At 45.6% G+C, this 18,247-nt stretch overlaps 1 protein-coding gene and 1 non-coding gene across 4 annotated transcripts; both read right to left on the reverse strand.

Moving 5' to 3' along the window:
* Window positions 1-1,967: 1,967 nt before the first annotated feature.
* On the reverse strand, window positions 1,968-15,074 carry MYNN (myoneurin). 3 transcript variants are annotated; one of them, XR_015222397.1, is made up of 9 exons: window positions 15,043-15,074; window positions 13,991-14,289; window positions 11,376-12,178; window positions 9,346-9,505; window positions 8,473-8,651; window positions 8,126-8,209; window positions 7,600-7,686; window positions 2,864-5,854; window positions 1,968-1,989 (listed from the first exon to the last, which is right to left on the reverse strand). XR_015222397.1 is itself a non-coding variant. In XM_086618032.1 (8 exons), exons 2-8 carry the CDS (start codon window positions 14,254-14,256, stop codon window positions 5,586-5,588), a joined length of 1,848 nt encoding a protein of 615 aa, XP_086474158.1. In that variant the 5' UTR covers window positions 14,257-14,289; window positions 15,043-15,074; the 3' UTR covers window positions 2,018-5,585. The 3 variants fall into 3 exon arrangements, 2 of the variants coding, with proteins under 2 accessions (XP_086474158.1, XP_086474159.1); XM_086618032.1 differs by lacking the exon at window positions 1,968-1,989 and having other exon boundaries at window positions 2,018-5,854; XM_086618033.1 differs by lacking the exons at window positions 1,968-1,989; window positions 2,864-5,854 and adding an exon at window positions 7,171-7,292.
* Window positions 15,075-15,639: 565 nt separating this feature from the next.
* Window positions 15,640-15,712, reverse strand: TRNAV-AAC (transfer RNA valine (anticodon AAC)). The gene has a single exon. It is a non-coding gene; the product is annotated as a tRNA-Val (tRNA).
* Between the last annotated feature and the right edge of the window lie 2,535 nt (window positions 15,713-18,247).

Consider the following 18,247-nt stretch of genomic DNA (forward strand, 5'->3'; position numbering starts at 1 on the left):
CTAAATCTATGCTCCTAAAGAGGAAAGAGTCACCAAATAGGACAGCAGAGGTTTGCTGAAAGGCTTTCACTGCTGCAATCTTCTGTGTGTCTAAACGTGCCTGTTCAAAATCAGTATAAAGCAACAGCATAATCCGTGAATGTATGTGACACAGGTGAAAGATCTGAGATCAAAGTACGAGGGGAGAAAGATAACGTAATTTCAACAGTAATACCCAAGAAGCAGTGATGTAACTGCTGATGTTCTGATGCTGCGTGATCACAGTGGTAGTGCAAAACAGGGAGATGTATGAATACCCCATACCAAGCTGAAATGACCAAGGTGGTACTGACAGCTGTTTTACGTGGAGGTTTTTCCACACAGCTTAGGCTCTGTTGCTCAAAAAAGCACTTAGTATCGTAAAAGGACTTGAGAGAAGCCCACAGAGCAGGTGTGTTGGTTCTACATACCTGCACGGGGCCATCTCCACCTGTGCATCTTGTTAAGCACAAAGTCCCTCTGTCACACTGTAAGAGCCCTATTCTAGAGAGGACCTTGGATTTTAACTACTGATAAACAGGAAGAACAGAGCAGTGAGAAAAGAAGTTGAGGATATGATGAACACTATTGTTTGAGAAGAACCAGCAGGCTACGAAAATTCCTACGTTTTTAAATAATGAGATAAGCCTGTATTATCCAAGTTGGTCTTTTTCTGAGTGCTGCTGCTCTGGAGCATGCAGGTCATACTCCGACAGTCTGAAGAGAGCGCTCTCAGTACCAAGACACTGATGATAGAATTTCTTGCCAGAAAGACCACTACAAGATTCAGGTCGAGGTATATTTTTTCTATGTATCTTTCTTCCCCTTGTCCTGTAGATGAAGTTCACGCTAATTTCATTGCTCAAATCAAGTCTTAATTGACTTGTATGAGTGACATTTATTAATCTGCTGTGGTAACAGGGAACCAAATCTACCAAGTGCCCCAACTCTACCAATAGCAGTATTTTTCTCCAAAACACATCAATGGGATAAATGACATTGCCTTTCAAAAGTGCTAGCCTATGTTTTTGAAATATTTGTACTTTATGTGAACCTTTGTTTAACAGCGAGATGCTCGGCCCATAACAGCACTCTGCATTATTGACAATATCCATAAAAATAGCTCATGTGTTACAGTTTACTTTGATATTCCTTTGTAAGAAACAGCTGTGAAGTAATTCCTACTGAATTCTGTAAAAACAGCTTCTTGCAAACTAAAATAATTATTTGTGCAAAAATCTGTAGTGCTTAAGGAGGCCTACACCAGAGGGATTTATTGCTTTCCTTCCTCTGAAAACCGAACCTCCAAATTCTTAAAAGATGTATCTTGTGTTCTTTGGAGTGAGAGAAATTACACAGGCTAGAAATTTTTGTCATGCTCTTCTGAGCAAGTTAATCTAGTAGCTAAAGCAAGCGTCCTGTTTCAGTTTCCAGAAGTCGCAGTACCTTGCTGATAGGCAGCATTTCTGCCCCAATTTAAACAGAAGGAAAACGACTGATCCAGCAGGCCAGGGGTACAACGCAGGCCTCCTAAGTCCTGCTGTGTGCTCCAGCCACCTTCTGTAAAATTAAACAACCTAGTAAAAATAAGTTAAGATACAAATTCTGATAAAGAAATTCACTTAATATCTACTTTAGCATAAAAACTACATCTTCAAAGCACTCTGAAAAAAAAAAAACAAAAACCCACAAAATAAACCCCAGAATAAACACCCCCCCTTAAAACCTCACCCAAACACCTCAAAACAAGTGGAAAAAAAAAAAATAACCCAAGAGTCATTATACTAGATTGTATTCAGAATAAAGTTTTAGTTTAATTGAGTTTGAACAGACCCAAAATGTCTTCTATGAGAAAAGCCAGGTGTGTTTAAAGCTGAGAAGAAGAGGTAGCACTCCTTGCTGTGCCAGCACGCTGTGCCAAGGGCTACCGCGCGTCCTTCGGCTGCTCCCCTCCTCCTTTGGTTGCTACCCCTTGTAGTTATGAACAGGAGACACAAGGTGAGGGAAAATTACAAAACAAGTTTATTAAAGTCTAACATAAAACACTTCAGGCTAAATATGTACAACTCCCTCCATTCTCAGGGGATTATAAAATTGAGAGTTGAGCTATATACAAATAACAGAGGAAAAATTGTATATACATGAAAGATATTTTTAAAATAATTTAACAAAAAAAAAAAAATCACTTATTAGTCCTTATCTGAACTTAATTCTGCAAGGCTTATCGATAGCCTTCCCAAGATCCCAGCCCTGAAATCCTTAACACAGGACTTGTCCATGCTTACAAGTTTTTTGAAACACATGACTTCAGAAAAGTTGTCATGCTTTGTGCCCACATCCAGGCACACATTTGGAAGTAAGTGTCATACAAGGAGCTATTCTCACAGAGTTATTTCTGAACAGCCAAGTCAGAAATGTTCTAGGTGCAGATAACCCGTTCAGGCAAAACTTGCACTGACTTCAGTGGGAAATTGACTGAAACGAGATTGTTTTTTCTAAATTACCATTAGTGGAATTACTAAAATTCCCTCTTTCATTTTGCAGGCAGGTCTCAAGAAGGAGATGTCTGCCTAAAAGGATTCCATGCTTTCCCATATGAATCCCTTGCAGAAATCATCAATACTGTTATAAACCTGGTACCTCCAAACAAACTCAGAATCCTTAAGCCTAGGAATTCGATGTGCAGCTGATTTCTATGCATCTGTTTAGCAAAAGGTACAGTACAGACCTGCTTCTTCAGCTCCTACAGCACCCTGCCTGCACACACCTACAAATATTCTTTTTAAATATATATATATTTAAAATCTATATTCTAGTAATTGAATACAGTTGATAGAGCTCATACCTCAGCAGCTGAGATATCTGCATGAAAGATGAGGGTAAAAATCAAGACTCTTAGATGGGGATTCAAGAGTGCAGGTCACTAAATTATTGCTCCCAGACAAAACTACAAGCCTGTGTGTTCTATTAAGAAAGGTTAAAATTGTTGTCTTGTAAAAAATAACGATTATCTTCTCGTCTATAAAGAAAACTAAATGACTAATAAAGCAAGTGTTACTGTTACAAGTATCTAAACAAATCCTGTATAAATCTAAGCACTGTATTTTTTTAAAAAGTCTGAAATCTAAGAATACAGAAATAAGCTATAATTTTAGAAATATAAAAACAGTCCAAACAAACATTGTTATGGAATGCATTTTCTATGTAGGAATGTGATTTTTTTTTTTTCCAGAGCTAGTTCTCTCTTGTGGTCATTTATTCTGGATGTGTTAATCTTCAGATACTTTTCCTCAGATAACAGCAGCAGTTTATCTTCCAAAGCTGTTTTACTATGAAGTTTATCAATCATACGGTATTGTTCTTTCTCAGTATTCATGACTAAGCCTACGTCTATCGCAAGACTTCTGCTCTATTTTCAGAGAAAGTAAAGAACCACCTTAGGACAAGCTACGCAGTTTGCTTTTTTTACACAGGGTCAAGATCCCAGTCTTTGTGGTTCTTCAGTCTGAAATGGCAAGGCTAAGGACTCCTTCAGGTGCTACATCAACAACAGAAGCTAAGAAAGAAAACCGGGGAGGAACAGGGAAATGCCAAACAAACACGAAAAAAAACCAACAGAGAACTTCATCCCTTGTCCTTTGCCAAGTTTCTGTTCAGAAACGTTGTAGCAGAGATCAGCAAAGCAAATAAAGGTCAGGCAGGTGTGGCAATAATTAGCTTCAGTGGACAGAGCTGGAGATACCAGCGTTAAGAACGTTCCCTGTGAACATGGTGGTACTCCTTGCTGTCCGTGTTGGAATTATCAGCTAATTGGCCATATGTTAAAGCATAAAATATGATCAAGAAGCAGTTTTAAACATGCCACATACTAAGATGATAAACACAAAGAAGCGAAATGCCTAATACTTTAGAAGTACAAACATGTAGGAAGAGGAGGGGAAAAAAAAATTTAAAAAAATACATAGTCATGCTCAGGAGCCCAGGGACTATTTGCAGAATATTTAAATGAAATCCTCCACAAAATTTTTCAGAAATCTGTTTAATTAAGGTGCAGATTAATTATTAATCCATGTAGAACAGAATCAGTTAAGAGGTATCTCCTGCGGTCTTCTATTTATCAGTGTGTGGACACAAGGCATCAGTGGAAATAAAATGCTAGCACCAAGTAAATAACCAACAAATAATATCCTTAAATGCATTGCTGGTACAGTATTATGACTGTTTCCTTACTATTTGATGATTACTTGAATAATGCTTACTTTATGTTAATGGCACAAACTGGCAAAACAGAGTATAAAAGAACTCCTATTGTCCGCTAGTCTTTGACTAATGACCCTACCAAGACAGAAAAAAGTGTTGCTTTTTAAAAATTTACATTGCTAGTAATAAAACATACCTTTACTTGAGTCTTGCTAGATACCAGCTTTGTGCAGTCACTGTGGACAGGTGACACGAGAGGTAAAGCAACACATAAATACTTCGATTAAAACAAATCAGTCATACTCTAACAAAACCTCGCCGGGAAGAACATCAATCTGCTCTGCAGTATTCTTCCTTAATGCCCCCTCATGTAGTGTTCAGCTGTTATTTTCACAGTGAAGGGCAGGATTTATTTCCTCTGTTGCACCTACCTACAAGCAGCAGCACTACTGTAAAAGGAGGATGATGAAGCTATGATTCATGCCTCACTATTAAGTCGATGCATCTTTTCGTCTCATCTACAACATGCACATTCCAGTTCTCCTGTTGAGCGACTGTTGCTGTTTGTGCCAAAACCAGAGCATTTTGGGGATGTGAAAAATAATTCTGGGACAAGATACAACACTGGGTCCACTTAAAAAATAAAGGGGAGAAAAAAAAAAAAGGAAAAAGGTGACTTGTTGGCAAGAATACCCAGTAGTATCTATGCCATTAGAACCCTCTGACTTAGCACACTACAGAAAAAAAAAAAAATTAACCCTCCTTTACTTGCCTTGTCAGGAAAACATACACAAAACTTACTTTCCCCTCTGGTCAGACTTCAACTGAAGACAGCTGCTTCTGGCAGAGAGCAGTAACGCTTTGCAAGCACCTCACCAGAGCACTCCCCTACCTTCCATCATGTACCATTACACCACCTTGGAATGCAGCAGTACAAGCTTTTACATTCAAATTATGATTTTTCCCCTTACACCTCTGGGTTAATATTCTTAAAACTATCAAATATGGCTTAAAATGTCTGCTCTCAAGTGACAATTGTGACACATCAGACCAGCAGGAGCATGGGTGATCTCCAAAACACATCAACATATTGAACAGAGAATTCTTAAGGCAGGTGTTGCTGGAAAGGAATCGTCTCCTGGCAATCAGTGTTAATTGCAAATAGAAATTTGATTGTAGATTAGCACAATTCGACAAAACCCAAAGACAGCACTGCACAATGGAAATGCCTTACAAGTGTCTTTACACAGAGGAGAAAAAAAGAACAAGTCTGATTCAAAAAGCGTGACTGCTCGCTTGATTGTGTTCATCTTACCAAAGTTTGCAAGGTTACTCCCAGGTCACCTGGATGGCTCTGTACTGCACCGTCAGTACAACTGCTGCAAGAAAATAAACTGAGGCTCTGAATATCCAGTCACAGCAGATCTCAGTAACGTTTCTGATGAAGGAGACTGACTACCCGCCACGGGAAGCAGCATCTGGTGGTCTTCAGTCCCGATGGGAAGAGGAAGCGCTAACGACATCTCAGAGGGTTTCACATCTATGGACTCCGATAAAGGACTTTTCTGGCTCTGCATGGATTCTTGTTCATTAAAAGAATTGTCAAGTGCATTAGAATCAGGGGGTGTTTCAGATCCTGGGGGGAAAGAAGAAAATAAATAAATGTTCAACAGCTCTTGCGCAAATTCTGCAAATTCCCTTTCAAACGGCTGCCCAGAGAAACACATGGTGTGTCAAGGACTGCCCGGGCAGCTGGGCTGTCAGTGGCTTCGGTGTGCCCCAAAGCCAGAACGAGCTGTACATGCCATGTAAGCACTGAGAATCACATCCTCTGCTGCCTGTAGCACGACAACGAGAGGGATGATGCATTCCGACTCCATCTCTATTTGGCATGGTACAGAAGATAACAAATCCTTAACATCACAGCAAAAAAAAAAAAAAACAACAAAAAAGCTGTGAAGAAAATGTAATTATGAAGGTTTCCTTGAGATTTTCCACCCTAGAAGATATAAGAACCACAGCCACATCCAAGCATCCTCTTTTGACTGAGATAGCAATGTACAATATATCATTTAGCAATAAACTTCTTCAGAAGAAAACTTTTGTTAACTCCATCCCAGCCAGATGGATTCAGTTTTTATCCAGTCACCTGAGAGACGATCTTCTGCTCTTACCCGACATCACCGTTAAGAGATTCCTCCCTTCCTCCCTGTCTGAATGTAGCATGCCACTGCTCCGGGACGGCTTTCTCACAAAGGATATTTGGCCCTTCCTCTACCAAAGCGTGCTCTGAAGCAGTGAGTACTTCAGTGGTGAAGCACTCGTGTCTCTCCATGAGCGCTGACCTGCCTGGGCTTGGCAGCTGTCCCAGCTCACACCCCAGGCTCTGCTGGGTCCCCTCCACGCTTGCTGCTGCTCTCACCTCACCGTTGCTTCCACTGCTTCCTGCTGCTCTGGGGCCTTCCTAAACGGGGCTTCTCAAGCTTTTGGTGTTCAAAGCTGCCTCTGTGTATGACTCGTTTTCTCATCCTCTGCCTCGTCTGCTCCATCTATCCCAATCCTGACACCTATTATTCCTTTTTCCGTATGACAGAGGCAAGGGAATTATAGTTAATAGACTTACGGATGGGCAGATAACGAGGTGTATGGAGCTAGTGTGGAAAGTGGCTGGCTATCCGAACATCTCTGTGCTTTGTGCCACAAGCAAGTAATAGCTGTCAAATTTCTTCCTAACCAAAATCTTGTATCTAGAACAGCAACTGAACGTATTTGGAAAGTCTTTTTAGAGCAGCATTCGCAGCTCGGAACGTTTTGCCAGCTGTCTGATCTTGTGTGTTTGCTAATCCAGCTCAGACTTGGATTAACACTGACTGCATAAATTAAAAAAAAAAAAAATCTTTCACTGTTACTTTACATCTTGAAGGCACAAATATTTCTAATGTAATTCTAGTAACCAGTATGCCTTGCTTACTTCAGTTATCACCCTCTAAAGACATGCTCCTTTCACATATTCAGAAGAGGTAACACATTTCCTACAAGTCAGACTATGCCTTCACGTGGGAAGCTCTCACAAGCTACTAGGACAAGAAAGGAAACATTCACATAGACAAATTTTTGTCAGCAGCAATCCACTTCTGTGTTACTCAAGGTGTGTTTGCTACAGCAATGCGAATGCTTGAAAATTTGTCTTACTTTACAGCACTTACTTTATGCTCTAAAAGGTTTGGGTACCTCTAAAATGGATGCTTGTGGCTCTAAAGAGAGCTACGACCCAAAAATCTTTCATTTTCTAATTTTAGGCCTGGATGAGCTAAAATAAGTGTTATTCAGCATTGAGGACAAGGCAGTTGATGAAGTTTCTTAAACTTTCTTTGAACTCACCTGTGTGAACTTTCGTTTTGTGCTTCTTAAGATTTTTTATATCTGTGTAAGAATTTCCACACATTTCACAGATGAATGGTCTTTCCCCTGAAAAAAAAACGGTTTGGCAGTTAGAACAATCTCAAAATGGAAAGAAAACACAGTTAGAGATAGAGGATAATGGATCTCAATGTTGTATTTTTAAAATTCAACTTTGTAACTCCAAGTTATTTTGTCTGTGTGTCTGTATTCAGAATAAAACTGTTTCCAGAATAAGAGATTAAAACAAAGAAAAAAAAAAACAACAAAAAACCACGTTAGAAACAAAGCTATGATCATAGATCAACATCTATGCTGTTACACAGATATTAGTCTGAAAAAGGCAATTAAAAAAAATTCACAAACATTTTCTTTAAATTATGTTAACACAGAGATACATAAATTAAGGAACTCTGCTACTTTCAAGTTCAGCACAATGTGGTGTATTTTAAAGGCAAAAGGTAAAATATTATTTACAGTGCAGGAAGCAGCCTGTCTGGAAACTGACCTGTATGGGACCGAAAATGTTTATTGAGCTCTCCAGAGGAAATAAAACTCTTTTCACAAATGCCACAGATATATGGCTTCTCTCCTAAAGGAAACACAAGACATTTGTTATTTCGATATATAAACCGGAATACGCATAAAGAACAAATCGAAATGCAACAGAAGTAACGTCCAATGGGAGAAAGAGCTCCCTAAACTGGAGCCAAAGGGAAAAAAACACAAGAAAGGAGCTGGATGACAACTCCAGAGGTGACTCCCAATCTACAGATTTCCCGGTCGTGACCCATCTCCACCCCCTCGGCCAGCAGCCAGGCCCATCTGGGTACCGCATGCTCTGTCCGCCCGTACCGGTATGTTTTCGGGAATGGGTGATGAGGGAACTGGAGACGGCGAAGGCTTTCCCACAGCTGTCGCAGACGTACGGCTTCTCCCCGGTGTGGCGGCGCACATGGTAGGTGAGCGTGCTGGCCTGGGCGAACCGCTGCCCGCACCGGTCGCACACGTAGGGCTTCTCGCCACTGTGCTTCCTGCCAACAAACACAGGCGTCAGCGTCTCCTGGCAGGAAGGGAAGCGGCACCCACCGTTAAGCAACTCTCCTCAATTAGTGCTTTATCCCAAAGTTCCTCATGCTGCTGTGCTGTGAACTCAAAAACGTAACAACCCTGAGTTTGGGTCTGACTCAGCAGTTTCTCACGGAGCGAAATTCCCCCTCTGTTCGCTCTGGGAATTGGCACATTGGTGACTGTGGAGGCAGCTGAAGGGAACCACAGCCCTGCACGTGTGACACACACCACGAGAACTCAGCTTTGCACTATCGTGTACTGAAAGATAAAACAATGATCCTAACGAGGGAACGTAATTCCTGCTCCTGGCCCAAAACGCAAAAGGACACTAAACAGTGAGAACTGCTCTGTGTTTCACTTCCCATCAAGGAACTGTCTCCTCTTTGGTCCAAACCGAACCCAAACCATCCCCCTCCACATCAGTGCCATAAGGATACCGGGAAATACATCGTAACATTCATAAACCATAAACCACTTCCCTAAGGAGCAAGTACACGGCTGTAATTATTCTATTATGCAGTGTGAGAGAAGATCCAAGAAAAAAGGAGTAGAAATGACCAAATTATGGGAATGTGTAGCTCTTGCTCACACTGGACTAAATTATTCTGTTTAAATAAACATATGGATAAGCCTTTGCGGGATCTCACTTTTGCCTACCTGGCATGAATCTTCAGATTGCTTGAAGTTGCAAACTGCAGGTTGCAGACATCACATTTGTAGGGTTTCTCTTCTCCGTGATGCATCCGACTGTGGAACACCAGCTGGCACTTCTGAGCAAAGCCTTTGTCGCACAGTTCACACTTGTATGGCTTCTCCCCTGGTGAGAAACAAACCCTGTGCTCTCTGTCTTTCCCTAAGAAAGCATTCCAACCCATTACCTGAGCAACGCTCAAGTGTCTGTCCTCAGGCTTCTGACAAACGACATCCTGGAATGTCCTGTCATCAGTCCGCTGAAGTGGAACGTGCCGGGAATACAGCGGATAACAGACTATTTTCGAACACATTACCTTTTGGCAAAGAAAGGTAACATTTTTCATAGTGCCCTTTTCCTGCATTATTTTAGGAATGCTACTACTACATTTTCAGACTTTTTGCCGATTATGCCTATTCATGATCCTGAACATTCAAGATTAAGCATCAGTAAATCATCTGCTTTTTTGTGCCTGGCAAACAGCAACAGGTCTTCGAGGCACAGCCTAGTGCTCACTCCCTTCTCATTGGCGTCTGCTGCAGAAGCTCCAGGAACTTCTCTGACTATTCCAGTTCTCAGTGGTCAACAGTCTCCCAGAATGGATCGTGCCACTCCACGGTCTCAGATCACAGAGCCCATCTCTGCGTTTCTGCGGCAGCGCACAGGCCAACCAGGAGCTCAACCGTTCATAAGGATATTGTGTACGACAAAATTTAAAAAATATAAGTATTAGACACTGAACCTGCCAGCTAGCAACCAACCCTGTGAAATTCCCTAACAAAATGCAAAAATTCTCAGTGCAATGCTGCCAAAAGTAGAAGGCACAGCTGACGTTCCCACCAGCAAACTGTCCCTGAACACTGCTCGCGAGCTGCGTCCCACACACAAATCTTTGGTTACTCAGTGGCTGACAACATCTGACATCCTCTCCCTCGATTACAGGAGGAGCAAGGCGTTCTCCTCAACACCTCCTACTTCACCCCTTCCGTATCTTCACAGCTTCCTCGAGAGAGGTCCTCTCCTGGACTCTGCTCAGAGTTTTCCAAAGGGGAAAGAGACCAAAAGTAAGCATTTTTTTTCTCTGTTTCACTGTTACTTCAGAACTCTCAATGCCAGCCACAAACAGAAAACTCTGTAAACCAGGTCCCTCTGCTGCTCACAGAGGGTTAAGTACAGCACTGAGTTAAGTACAGCACCAAAGCCAACAGCAGAAGAACAGCTGTGCCAGATCGACCTGAAGAATGAACTAACCCTGGATCACGTTGTTTTCCATCTCTAGGGAAGAACACAGGAAAAGACAAGCAAGTATAGTACTCTGCCCTGTGTGTTTTCCCAGGCTCCAGAGATTTGCTGTTCGAAATCTTTTAAGTGTTCGTAACTGATTCTTCTTTGGTGCTTTGTCCAGTAGCTCTTACTACAACACAAACTCCTGATAACGTTACTGAGCGCAGACATCCTAATGCTATCACACCTTTCAGCTGCACATTTTACCAAAAATCCCAAATGCTGTAGTAACTCAGCCACCTCCCCTACCTTTGGTGAATATCCTATGGGAGAAGTTACCTACTTGTTACAAGACTGCATGTTCCCCACTTTTGTTACCAAAAATATATTAGGATTTGAAGTTTTTAAAAAAACAAGGGAAATTCTGGTATGAAGTACAGTGAGTTTTTCGTGCTCTACTGGCAATAGTTTTTGGCACTCCAGCACTCTACAGAATTAAAGGGTAGCCAGCTCTTCTGAGTCGTTCCAGAAATTGAGATGCTCGGACTAACAGAGTCCTCTCTAGCTATTTAAAGTAGAAACTAGGATTTTGTACAGAAAAATGCTGAAACATTTCATGCTACCAGGATACAGGCACTATCCCCGTGGGGGCACCAGCAACAGACAGGATTTCTGGAGGAAGAAATCAGAATGCAAAGACCTTTTTCATCTTGTGTTCACGGGCTGGGACTACAGGTCTCCACAGTGCGTGGGGACACAGCCAGCCACTTACCTGTGTGAGTTCTGACGTGTGTTTTCAACTGGTTGCACTGGGTGAACGCCTTCCCGCAAAGCTGACACACGTACGGTTTCACTCCTTTGTGTATCCTCATGTGTCGACGGAGGCTACTAGCTTCTGAAAAGACTTTTCCACAGGTGTTGCACACCGGCTTCGCTTTGGAGTACTTCTGGTCAAGCTCTTCTCCTGAACTCTCCAGCTGGTAGGCGCTCTTGTCGCTGGCTATGTTGGCCATGCAGTGCTCCTTCAGCGCACAGCTCTGCTGAGGCTTGCCCCGTTTCTGTTTTGCTGCAATAGTCTGAACTAGGATTTCCTGCGCTGCCAACGTTTCGCTTTCCACCACCGACGCCAGCTGCAGCTCGGAGTTATCGCTGCCCTGGGCGGCCTGTTCCGTGAGCTGGGTGGCCAGCTTGTTTGCGTCGAGAAACATTTCGATGGATGTGTTCTCGGCCACGTCGTTCTGATACTGTATGGATTTATTCTGTGTGCTTTTGGGGGAGCTGAAACTCTTCTTCCGCTTTTTGGGTTGAGGAGATTTCTTTTCTAAAGCTGCTTTCTTTGCCGGTGGTTGAACCAACTCTACAGAATCAGCGTCCGCTTTCTCCCGATTATTGTAATCTCGGAGAGTCAGAAGACAAGTCTGCTGATTCATCTCAACGTTTCCAGTGATACTGGATGTCTCTGTAGAAGAGGGATTAGCAATAAAAGCAAAGTCTTCCATCTTGATCTTGCACTTAGTGACCACTTCTTCTACTTTGAGATAGTCGGCAGCCTGGTGAATTTCTTTAACGTTCCAGCTGCAAGAAAGCAAGACTTGGGTGACAACATTCTGGGCAAAGCAAACATTTGTTCTGCACTAACTGTATCAAATGCAGGCAGCACAGCTCCAGAACACTTACACTGCCAGAAAACGTGACTTTCAGAACGCACACGGCCAGATCTGACCTCTAGGTGCTGTAAGACACTAGTATGGCAGTTACTCCCGAACCAGTGGCCCGTGCCTAGTGGGGTTTGCAGATCCACAGGACTGAGAATTTTATTTTCAGCTGCATGTCTTTCATAGAATTTTAACTTAAAAGTCCACCTGTAAGGTGGCGAGGCTAGACATGGGGTTGTTGGTCCAAAAAGCTCAGAAATCACAGCACAAAGGGACAGAACACTGGAGAATAAAATGCAAAAACGATCACTGTAATCCTTCTTCCAAGAGTCTTAAGTCTTTTGTGAGGCAGGTATTAATCTCATGTTACAAAACGATTTGCAACAGTCTTAACTCTGTATCAGCTGCACACAGACAACAGGAACTCCAGGGAAGCCCTCCTTTAAACTACTACGCTCTATTTTTCAGTTTCTGCCACACAGGTTGACGGTTTAGGAAAAAAACACTTTGGAAAAGGTGGCAACATGTACCAGCAACGCATTTACAGCACTTTAAAGAGAAATTAAGAGTAAACATCATCATTCTATCAATCTATGATGCAGCAAATGTAATTAAACAATACGTAACTAGCACAATTACTCTCTGTACACAAATCCAGCTGTTTTAGTATCTTGTAATACATTAGCAGAGTTCAAAGTGCACCCTCCCGGTGTCACTCGCGCCCACCACCACAGAAGACAACTGAACCTGCAGACAGTTGCAGCAGTCACCTAAAGGCAGGCAGTACAAGGTGACAGGCACGCATGGGTGTCATCTTTACTCAAACAGTCCTCCCTGGGGGAGAAGGGTACTTTCACCTTCCTCTTCCTTCAGAGATCTCAACAGAAATCCAGAAACTCTCATGCTGCACGCCCAGACATCAGGAGCGCTGCTCGTTTCTGCTCGCACACCGGTCCCCAACTCCACTGCACAGCTGTGTGCTCTGCTGCTGTTAATGCTCGTGGCTGATTCAGGAAACCACCACCCCGCATCGCGCACGAGTCGTCAGACATCAACAGCAACAAAGGTTTTTAAAAATGTGTTTGACACCAGACATCGAAAAAGGAGTTAAAATTCTGGCCTACGTACTTCTAAGTAGCCACACTTCCCTCACGAGGGATAATCTCTTTCTTTCCCTGAGAGAAAAGCACCGCCAAGAATCCTCACGGTACACGAAGCAACTCACGGGCACAAAATCAACGCAGTAAGGGGAGAAATACTTTTTCTGTCACTCCTTTTGGGCACTGTAATCTATCATTTTAAGTAACGGATCATGCAAATTCTAGCAAACGTAATTTTTTTAAATTGTGCCTATCCTTATCCATTCCTTAGACTTCAGTCTCTACAGCATACCCAGTTTCTGTCTGTTCTCTGCACAAACGGACTCCTATAATCCAACTTCACAGAGAACACACTGATCCTCCCCTCTCCTGGTTATCGCACAAGATGTTTAATCCTTCCCAGTCCAGACAGACTCGGAGAGTGAAACTATCAGTCAGTGAAATATCAGACAACATTCCTTTGTTTTGGCACTCACGTGCCATGTGGTATTCCAAAACATACAAACAGATGATCTTCAACTTCAACTACTGTTTGTTCCTCCAGAACTTATCACAAGGAACGAAAAACCCAGTATTGCCTTAACACAAAGTTTATTTCCCTATTTTCTTCCCCCTTTCATAGCATACGTTACCTGTCAAGATTTAAGTTTCCCGTATAAATAAATTCCAGGAGTTTTTGGAATCCATCAGCTTTCACTTGAGTCTGATCCAGAACAACATTATTGTCGGACGTGTCCCTGTAAAAGGCACCAAAGTACTCGCTGAAAGAGGCGAGCACGTTCCTGTGTGCTTTGAACTGGAACTCGCCGATAACCACGGTGCAGTCACACAGAAAGCCGGCTTCCCGCTGCTTGTTCAGCCTCTCCAAAAGGTGCTCGCAGTGATGGGAATACTGCATCTTGACAACGAGCTGCAGCCTCTTTGTTCTGACCTGGGAAAGACAAAAATACTGATTCACATGCAAGATTTAACTTTGCTTTCCCCTTAGCAGAGTCAGCTAATGACTAAAAAAGACCCAGTGCTCGAATCCCGCAGGACAGTTTGTGTAACGGCGCTTTTGTACAATGCACAGCGGAACGGGAGGATCCTTCTTCACGTCGGCAGCTGTTAATTTTAGCGACAGACCGAGGCGGAGGGGGCACGGACGTGCGTACATCCTCGCCCTGATGAGGGGATTAGCTCGCCTAAGCCTACGAGCTGCCATGGCAAAACTGGGCTCCACGGGGCACTTTGCAGAAATGAGCCACCCGAGGCTCGGACCGAACGGCGCTCAGATGGTGGAGAATGCCGCTCCCCGGGGCGCAGCCCGGCTCCCCCCCGGGGGCACAGCTTGGCTCCCCCCCGGGGAGCAGCCTGGTTCCCGCCGCAAGCACCGGGGACGGACGGACCCCGGGCGGGGGTCCCGAGCGGTCACCTGGGCCCAGGAGTCAGGGCCGCCGCGGCACGAAGGCAGCAGCCGTGGCTCCCCCGGCTCGGCCTCGCCGTGGGCCGGAGCCCGCAGCGCCCTCCGCCGCCGCGGCCCTCGCCCAGGCCCGGCCCCGCCACCCCCGCGTCCCCTACGGCCGCGCTCGGCTGACCGGGCGCCGCCCGCACCCCTGGCGCTGCCCGCCCGTTCCGCGGATCGCTGCGGCGCCAGCGGGGCCGCCCCGGGCGGGCGGGAGAGCGGCGGCGGCGCCCCACGCACCTGCGGAGGTGAAGGGAAGCGGCGCCTTCGCCTCAGGCCGCCATGTTCTGATGACGCCACGCGCGCTGCTTCCGGGATGCGACTTCCGGTGTCCCCTTCCTGAGGGCGCCCGGGGGGCAGCGGTGGCACTGGCAGTAGAGCGAGAGGCAGCGGCGGGGCCGCGCCCGTCCAGCCGAGGGGAGCGGGCAGCGCCGGGCTGCGAGCAGCTCGGCGAAGAACGGACTACAGCTCCCGTCATGCAGCGCGCCGCGGCGAGCTCCGCCGTCAGCGTGGTGAGGAGCGGTGCATGCCGGGAGGTGTAGTCGCGCCCGGCGGCGGGACGGAGTCGCTGAGCGGCGTTACCCGAGACAGCGGGGGATGGCCTAAGGCGGCTCCCGGGGCGCGGATCGGTAAACACAACGGGTTTGATGTCTCCGTTTACGCAGCCGCGCTGCGGAGTCTCGCCGTCCCTGCGCTTCCGTTACAAAACACTCAGGTAAAGGTGTTTTTAAAAGTTCAGCGACGCGCTGCTGCTGGGTTCCGCCCGGCAGCGATCGCGGCTTGTTACTTTAAAGAACATAACGGGTGAGAGAGGAGGAAAAGAACCCGTTTTGCGCGTGTTTCCGCCCGGTTTCGAACCGGGGACCTTTCGCGTGTTAGGCGAACGTGATAACCACTACACTACGGAAACGCCGCTTAGCGACGTTGCATGGGCGGCCCTGGTAATGGCGTCCCGCCCCGCGCTGCTCCCCTCGGCAGCCGCCTGACCGCCTCCGTCCTGCTCCGCACCGAGCATTCCCACAGAACCACCCCGCGGGGCTCCCGGCAGCTTTCCCCCGCCAAGGGCCGCTTCTCCCCGCCGCAGAGCCAGCAGGGTGCTCCAGGGGTGTCATCCACTGCCCCTGCTCCACGCCCACCGGGAATAACAGCGCTGGTGCGAATGAGAAACTTTAAGATCTTGCTCTTCCCTGGGATACTCTGATTGATTTTCGACATATCTGAAAACAAAAAGCCATACCTTCTGTTAATATTTCACACCGAAGTGTCATTCTGAGCCACTGTTGCTCACAATGTCTGATCTACCTCCTGCTGTCGTTACAGAGGCTGGAAGGACTACTCTGTTGGGAATGAAGCACAGACGAGGAGAAAGATACCAGGCTCCCGGCAGCTTTCCCCCGCCAAGGGCCGCTTCTCCCCGCCGCAGAGCCAGCAGGGTGCTCCAGGGGTGTCATCCACTGCCCCTGCTCCACGCCCACCGGGAATAACAGCGCTGGTGCGAATGAGAAACTTTAAGATCTTGCTCTTCCCTGGGATACTCTGATTGATTTTCGACATATCTGAAAACAAAAAGCCATACCTTCTGTTAATATTTCACACCGAAGTGTCATTCTGAGCCACTGTTGCTCACAATGTCTGATCTACCTCCTGCTGTCGTTACAGAGGCTGGAAGGACTACTCTGTTGGGAATGAAGCACAGACGAGGAGAAAGATACCAGTAAACGGAGCTCAAAAGCCCAGAGAAACGTACGTATGACAGTGATCTTTGCCTGCTGGCACCAGCAAACGTGGGTGGGATGAGCAGGACAAATCAGGCAGGGCTGCCAAGGAGAGATGGAAAGCGCTGCAGTTCCTGCAGGAACAAAGCAGGGCAGATTCGGTGTGTATTTACCAGAAACGAGAATGAGACAGCCCCAGCCAGAGAGGAGAAAGGGAGCAGCTGGGCACTGCCAGCCTTGCAGGGCAGGACCGTAACAAAGCAGCAGCCAGAGCCTGCAGGCAAGCTGGCAGCTGAGCACAGAGCGCGTTACATCAGGCAGCGTCTCCTCCACAGGCCTCTGGCTACAGCTGGAGCTTGGAAAATGAGGAAGTGACTAATCCTTCTGGATTTTCTAGTACACCAGGCATTGAACCGCCTGATCTTGGAAGGAGCTGCAGAAAGGAACTTATCTTTGCCATCCTTCGCAAAGACAAACACAAGCCAAACCCCAGCTGGTGGGAGGAGGAATAAGAAAAGCCCAGAGAAAAGAAATAGGAAAGGCTTCGGAAGAAAGCAGTGACAGAGAGGGGAAAGGGGAAACAAGAAAGTTGGAAGCAAGCAGCGACAATTTTCTGTTGATTTTGGCAGTGGAAGCTGGAAGATTTTTTCACACTCCTGCTGTCATCATGCAGAGGTTTCTAATGGCTACAAGGATGTGTGTATAAGAGGTGCCACAAAAGAGCACTCGGGAAAAACGAGCATCCTTACTAGCTCTTTTCATGCTTGGAAGATCTCTCAGGTCTCCATGGAAAAACCCTTGTGGGTTTGTGGGTATGCACTTGCGTTCTCAGTGGCACACCGCGATTGCGAGATCCATCGTGCACAACTGAAGCACCGAGTGTGAAAAGGTTGGCACTGCAGGCACACCTCTGCCCAGTCGCATACTACCCCAGTAGTAAGCACACCCGTTTTGTGGGAAGCAAGGTCTTCAGCAGTCCCTGAGGATTCCATTTTAAGAATTGTAAATAAACTAAAAACGCATGCAATGAATATGTATTATTATTGATGTAATAATATGTTCAGTCATAGCTTGACAACCACAGTTACAGAAAGAAGGTCCTGTGTAGGTAACATGCTGTAACCTTCTCTGAGGAGCTGAACGGTCTCAGCTCTCACAGCTGCTGAGGTTGCCCGGCCTGGGAAAGGGCCAAATATCTCTTCCAGTTGTCGTGGTTTAACCTTGCTGGCAGCTAAACACCACACAGCCACTCACTCACCCTCCTCGCCCTCCCAGGGGACGGGGAAAAGACTCAAAGGAGAAAAGGGAAGGCGACTTGTGGGTTGAGATAAGAACAATTTAATAATAATAATAACAAAAAAATTAAAAGTAGCTGTAATAGATGATAATATATAAAAACGATAATATGTACAAACAAGCAATGCACAGTGTAATTGCTCACCACCCACTGATCAACACCCATCCCAGCCCAGCTGGCAATCCCAAATAAGAGAGTTCACAAAACCTCAATCTCAAAAGCACAAGAGCCCCAAAGAGAGATCCAAAGGGAAATCCAAAGGAAGGGAGAGACAGATTATCAGCCAAGCCTCATCTATATACTGAACATGACGTTGCGTGATGTGGAATATTCCATGGGCCAATTTGGGCCTCAATCCTAAACCTAAAATCAAATCCCAAGCTAAGAACTGTGGTCCCTTTCTCCCAGCCATGCTCTCCTCCAGCCCATTGTG

This window comes from Tauraco erythrolophus, chromosome 11 (assembly GCF_009769465.1).
Source record: "Tauraco erythrolophus isolate bTauEry1 chromosome 11, bTauEry1.pri, whole genome shotgun sequence".
NCBI lineage: Eukaryota > Metazoa > Chordata > Aves > Musophagiformes > Musophagidae > Tauraco > Tauraco erythrolophus.